General features: G+C 31.1%; 1 protein-coding gene across 1 annotated transcript; it reads right to left on the minus strand.

The window, feature by feature from the left end:
* Positions 1 to 892: 892 nt before the first annotated feature.
* LOC124938867 (aspartic proteinase 39-like) lies at positions 893 to 5,169 on the minus strand. Its single transcript, XM_047479393.1, has 9 exons — positions 4,952 to 5,169; positions 4,603 to 4,824; positions 4,357 to 4,519; positions 4,179 to 4,255; positions 4,008 to 4,104; positions 3,868 to 3,931; positions 3,644 to 3,715; positions 3,536 to 3,575; positions 893 to 917 (listed from the first exon to the last, which is right to left on the minus strand). The coding sequence occupies exons 1-9, from the start codon at positions 5,167 to 5,169 to the stop codon at positions 893 to 895; spliced, it is 978 nt and encodes a 325-aa protein (XP_047335349.1).
* Between the last annotated feature and the right edge of the window lie 293 nt (positions 5,170 to 5,462).

Here is a 5,462-nt window from a genome sequence, read left to right on the forward strand (position 1 = left end):
GCGTTTCCAGGATGAAGAAGACGTTGAGGCTGAAGCTGCCAAAGTCAGAGCCATTGTCGATGCCGACCTTGATAATGTTAAAAGGAGAAGGTAGCAGTAGAGGGGGGTCAAGCACTCATGACACTCGATCCAAAAGAAAATCTGCTCAAGGTGGCCGAGGTAGCTACCAATCTCATCGAGGTGACCGCGGTTGTAGAAACGATAGAGGAGATGGCGGTGGTGATCAAGTTGTAGGTCAGTTGCATAACCTTTAAATCGGGAAATCGGTTTTTCAAGACGATATTCCAAGAATCAAAAGGGAAGAATCTTAAATTTATCATCTTACGTTATGTACTTTTATTTCTGTTTAAATACTTTGGATAATTCTTAAGTTCGTATTTTAAATTGAATTTGTGTTCTTAACTCGATTGTTATAACTCAATTTTAACATCATCAAAAAGGGGGAAATTGTTGGGTTAAATTAAACAAAGAAAAGGAAAAATTAAGAAAGAAAGAAATAATTAATTAACATAAAAGATTATGCACAGCATAATTTTGATGATATGATTTGAATAAAACTAAGTTGAGTTATTTGTCGTTGTGCATGTACATATCTAAATAAGACTGTCTTGTTAGACGTGTTTAACTCATTTAGACGTGGTCTAAAGGGAAGCGCAGTTAAACGTCGTCTAAAGGAAAGCGCAGTTAGACGCTGTCTAACTCCTTTAGACGTCGTCTAAAGGGAAGTGCAGTTAGACGTGGTCAAAAGGGAAGCGCAGTTAGACACCGTCTAACTCCTTTAGACGTGGTCTAAAGGGAAGTGCAATTAGACTTGGTCTAAAGGGAAGCACAATTAGACGGCCGAAGAAGCGTCGAACTACGTTCTCACTCAACTCATCTGCAGTTACCGTTTTCAACATTCTGACAAACCAGCTAATCTGAACCAATGAACAACTTCCACATACGCCAATATTCAAATTTCCTACATTGTTTTATACATTCCTGTACAACATTCTATCATAGCATATTCGGCGTCCTATCTGTCTTGTATGGACACGATCCCAATGCTCAGTCGGATGTACCTTCGCAGTATTGGCGGTCGTCCAACAAAAGGAGGACACATGTCCTCAAAGAAGATTCGACCGTTGGTGTACTTCAACTATAAATAGAAGCTCAAGGACAACGGACGAACTACGGGTTACAAGATTCAATCAATCTACTTTACAAAATACCAGTCTTACAAGTTTCTTGAGCTCACTCTTTGATTATTCAATATCTTAAGCTCAAGCGCTAATCATTCACTGTCTGCTTGTGTGATTATCGTGTAATTCACTCATTGTTTTCTTTGTGTAAAATCTCAGTGTTGTAAGTTGAATAGAGGGTATTTTGTTCAGCAGATTGTTAGCTAAAAGCTTAGAAGCAAGCAGTTGTTAAGTCCTATGGTTTTTACTGGGTTTGTGTAGTGGGTTATATTCAAATCAAAGTCTTCTAGTGAATATCCTTTCTGTTGAGAAAGAAAGGGTGACGTAGAAGGGTTTACTCTGAATATCCATAAACAAACCTTGTGTCCTTTACTTTCTGCCATTTACATTCATCGGTCTGAAGCTTCAAATCCAACAAACGTTTCCTCACTTGAACTTGTTCAAGAGTTTGTGAAGATTTGCGAAGAATAGAAATAGATTTTAACTTCTAATAGAGTTAGAAATGAATTGAAGTGTATAAGCTGTTCACAATAGCCAAACCCCTGTCTCTATTGTCAACATCGATCCTAACACGAAATAAATGTTTTTCTTGGTTGTCATAGCATGAACTATATTATACATATTTTGTTTGATTTCAGACAAAAACTAATAGAGGATATATTAAAGCATTAGTTGGTAAGTAAGTAATTAATATGGTTAATTCTTTTAAAATTAAGATGTTTGATTATATATTTTGGTATTTCACCTTAATTGATTGAAGCAATGCAATGATTGGTTCTGTGTAGGTCAAAAGCACAAGAAAATAGTCTCTATAACAGGGTTTATTCCATTTGTTTGAAAATGAGTTTTTTGTTTCAATTTGATGATTTGCTTATATTGTGATGATTATTGGTGGTGTTGGAGTTAGATTGGTCTTTATTTATTATCTTTAACTAGGGAAGGAGTTTAATCTACTTTTGATAGTTTTGTAGTCAAGTATATAATGTCATAAATGCGTCTAGTTCTTCTATTATGAATAACTTAATGTGAGCAATTGTCTTGCATAATTAGAGTGACATTTAGATTTCTTTTGAAAACCACGAGTTAAAAATATAAGAAAATCATATGCTAGACTAGTTTAATCATATAGATTTGTATGTTCTTAAAGTATTTGTTTATGTTGGTTTTTTTATTAATTAATATTAACTCATTTTTCCTTCTGTTTGATGATATGTTTAAAGCTAATATTTGTTTGTATTATTTGATATTACAGACATAGTAGAAAGTTATTGACCGAGGTAAGTAGGTAGGTGAAAGTGTAATAACATTAACTTTATTGACATATAAATGAACATTTGAAATTCTAAATTCTGTCTCTTTTTTTTTTTTTTGGCAGAGTTTGATGATGATTATATAACAAATATTTTGTGGTCCGTTTTACCACTTGAAGAAGAATAGATCTCACATCTTTTTCTCTTTTTTTTTAAGTTGTAACTTTTAATTTCTGAAGTGAACTTTTAAGTTTTAAAAATTATTATCTAATAATATGTAATTGAATAACTCAAAATTCATCAGATAAGAATATAGTATTTTTTATATTAAATATTTTAATTTTTAATTTGTTTATAAAATATTTAAAATTTAATATAAATTAATAAGGTAAACAATTTGAATATATTAAAATGATTTACTGGCGCAAGTTTATATGTCGGTAAGTCTTTTACCGGCACATAATTACTTTTTACCGGCACAAGTTTATGTGTCTGTAAATCTTTTATTGACTCCCCTTCTTACCGCGTAAATTTATGTGTCGGTAATACTTTTATGGCACAAATATATGCCGATAAAGCTCATTTAATGTGTCAGTATAAATAAATATTTTTAGTGTCAAACCGTGAAATTTATTAATCTTTTATGAACAAGTTTTGTCATTTGAACTTACAATATATATTATGTAAAAAAATTAAATTATTTAATAATAGATTATTTTAAGTGAAGATGGTACAAACATGATATATTAAATAACTATAAGAAGATATATTAAATAACTACTTGTCTTGTTTTGTGTTAAAAATGAATAGCGGTCTATTAATGAAAAAAATTATAGATAAAAAATATATATTAATAATAATTATATTTATTGAGGAGATGTATTCATTAGCCATATAATGAAGCTTTAAAAACATAAATAAACAATTATAACATCCAGAGATAGTTGAATAATCTGATCCACAATTCCTCACCGTCTTTCTAATTAACCATTACATAACTAACATAATAAGACGTTAACCTAACATAATAGCATATATAATATATACATTATAAACCAATATGAATAACTTATATTTATCGATGGTCCGACACTTTTGTAGTACTCTTTTCCGTATGTCTGAGAGACATTCACCTCCATAGAACCTACAAATAATCATGCATGCAATTGCTAAGTAACAATACAAGTAGAGAAAATAAATAATTTAACTCACAGTCATAATCCGTCCAACCAAGACGTTGATGAGATAAATCATAAACAACAATCTTATCTTTCAAGACGAGATCTGCAATAAAATAAATTAAGATAGTAACTTATACTCCTTTAATCGAGAAACAATTTTAACTACAACAAAAATAAAGTATGACAAAAAGGCCCAATTATGAAAAGAAAAACTATGAACAAATAGTTCATCTTATCTTAAAATTTTCAACATACCTCCTAAAATTGTTAACTCCGAATATATAGATTTTCGAATGCCAATACACATCAATTGACCATCCTGTGAGAAATAATTAAATTAACATTTGATACAATAAAAAGTACAAAATAAACTTCTATATAGCTCTAGAACTCACAATGAATTGATTCATCACAAGATAATTGTTTGGCATCAATATCATTGATGCTCCGCCCTCAAAATTAAATGCAACCCGAGGAAACATTTGAGCCCCACTACACAATTTCATATAGTATTATAAATTATGAAATAAAAAGAAATAAGCACTTTCTATATGTGAAAGAAGAACCTGTTGGGTAATTTATAACAATGACGATCTCCATCAAAAATCATTAATGTAGCATGCTGAGAAATTGCATTAGTAATCTGTAAAATTCAAATTCACAATTGTAGTTAAAAATTTTAACGAAAAACTCATAATATGGCATTCAATATCTTTAAAGTTAAAAAAAATGTCTTCAACTTACTGCGATTATGAAGGGATCGTAAACTTCTGGTACCAGATATACTAATGTTGTACCAGAATCGATAATAGTTCCTCGAGTATCTGATATCTTGAATGCGGATTGATTTATGGCTATAATTTGGTCATTCACACTAATGCTATGGAGGTCTAGCTTATAATAAGCCCTAATGTTCCAAAAAGATATTTAATTAGCTTGTAACTAAATAAAATTAGCAACTTTGATTAAATACAAAGAATAATTGCATACTCTGTTGGAATGAGCGGACTATACACCATATTGGGATGCATGATTTCTCCGAGAACAACTATACCTCCCTCGTCTCCTCTCAAACAGTGGGAAAAAACATTGGGCATAACCTTTTGAGATATCAACTGCGACAAGACAGACGAATGGCCCTGGCCAAATCCAAAAATTCCGTTGATGGCTCGACCTCCCTCAAATATTGGTCCCTTGACTGAAGTGCTACACCTATTAAAACAAATTGAAATTATTAGATGTTTTCTAGAGATACGCAACCAATACATAAAAAATTATTGTAGTATTCTTAATTTTGATAGAAAACTACAATAGGATTCTCCGATCAATTAATTCTTACCCAAAAATAATAGACGTGTTTGCCGAAGAAGACTGCAATATATCTTCTAAATAGTAGCCAGATGATTGACTACCGTCTATATATCTAAACCAAAATCCACATTGACTATTGTTATTAGCACACTGACCATATTCACTACATAACTTATCCAAACATGAAAGCGGCTTAGCTGAATGTGAGCTAGCTGGATCAAAGGAGGTAAACTGATGAATCTGCATATACGGATGTAATTAGAGCACGTGAGTAAGTTATTTTCGATCTATAAATTATTGGGTCAAACATTTTACCTTTGTTCTTAAAGGATTTATAGAGATGAAAAAGTAAAATGTTAAGTAGGAGGTTTTGGCTAATCTAGATAAGTAATTAATTAAGCAATTTGAGATGTGTTTGACAAAAATCCTAAAACAAGTTATGTATAAATGGATATGCCAATTAATGATAGAGTCTGTATAGAGTTTAGGATTTGTAAGTCTATATACAAGTTAAGTCTTCTGTTTAGTTAATAGAAGAT

The sequence above is a fragment of the Impatiens glandulifera genome, chromosome 5 (genome assembly GCF_907164915.1).
Source record: "Impatiens glandulifera chromosome 5, dImpGla2.1, whole genome shotgun sequence".
NCBI lineage: Eukaryota > Viridiplantae > Streptophyta > Magnoliopsida > Ericales > Balsaminaceae > Impatiens > Impatiens glandulifera.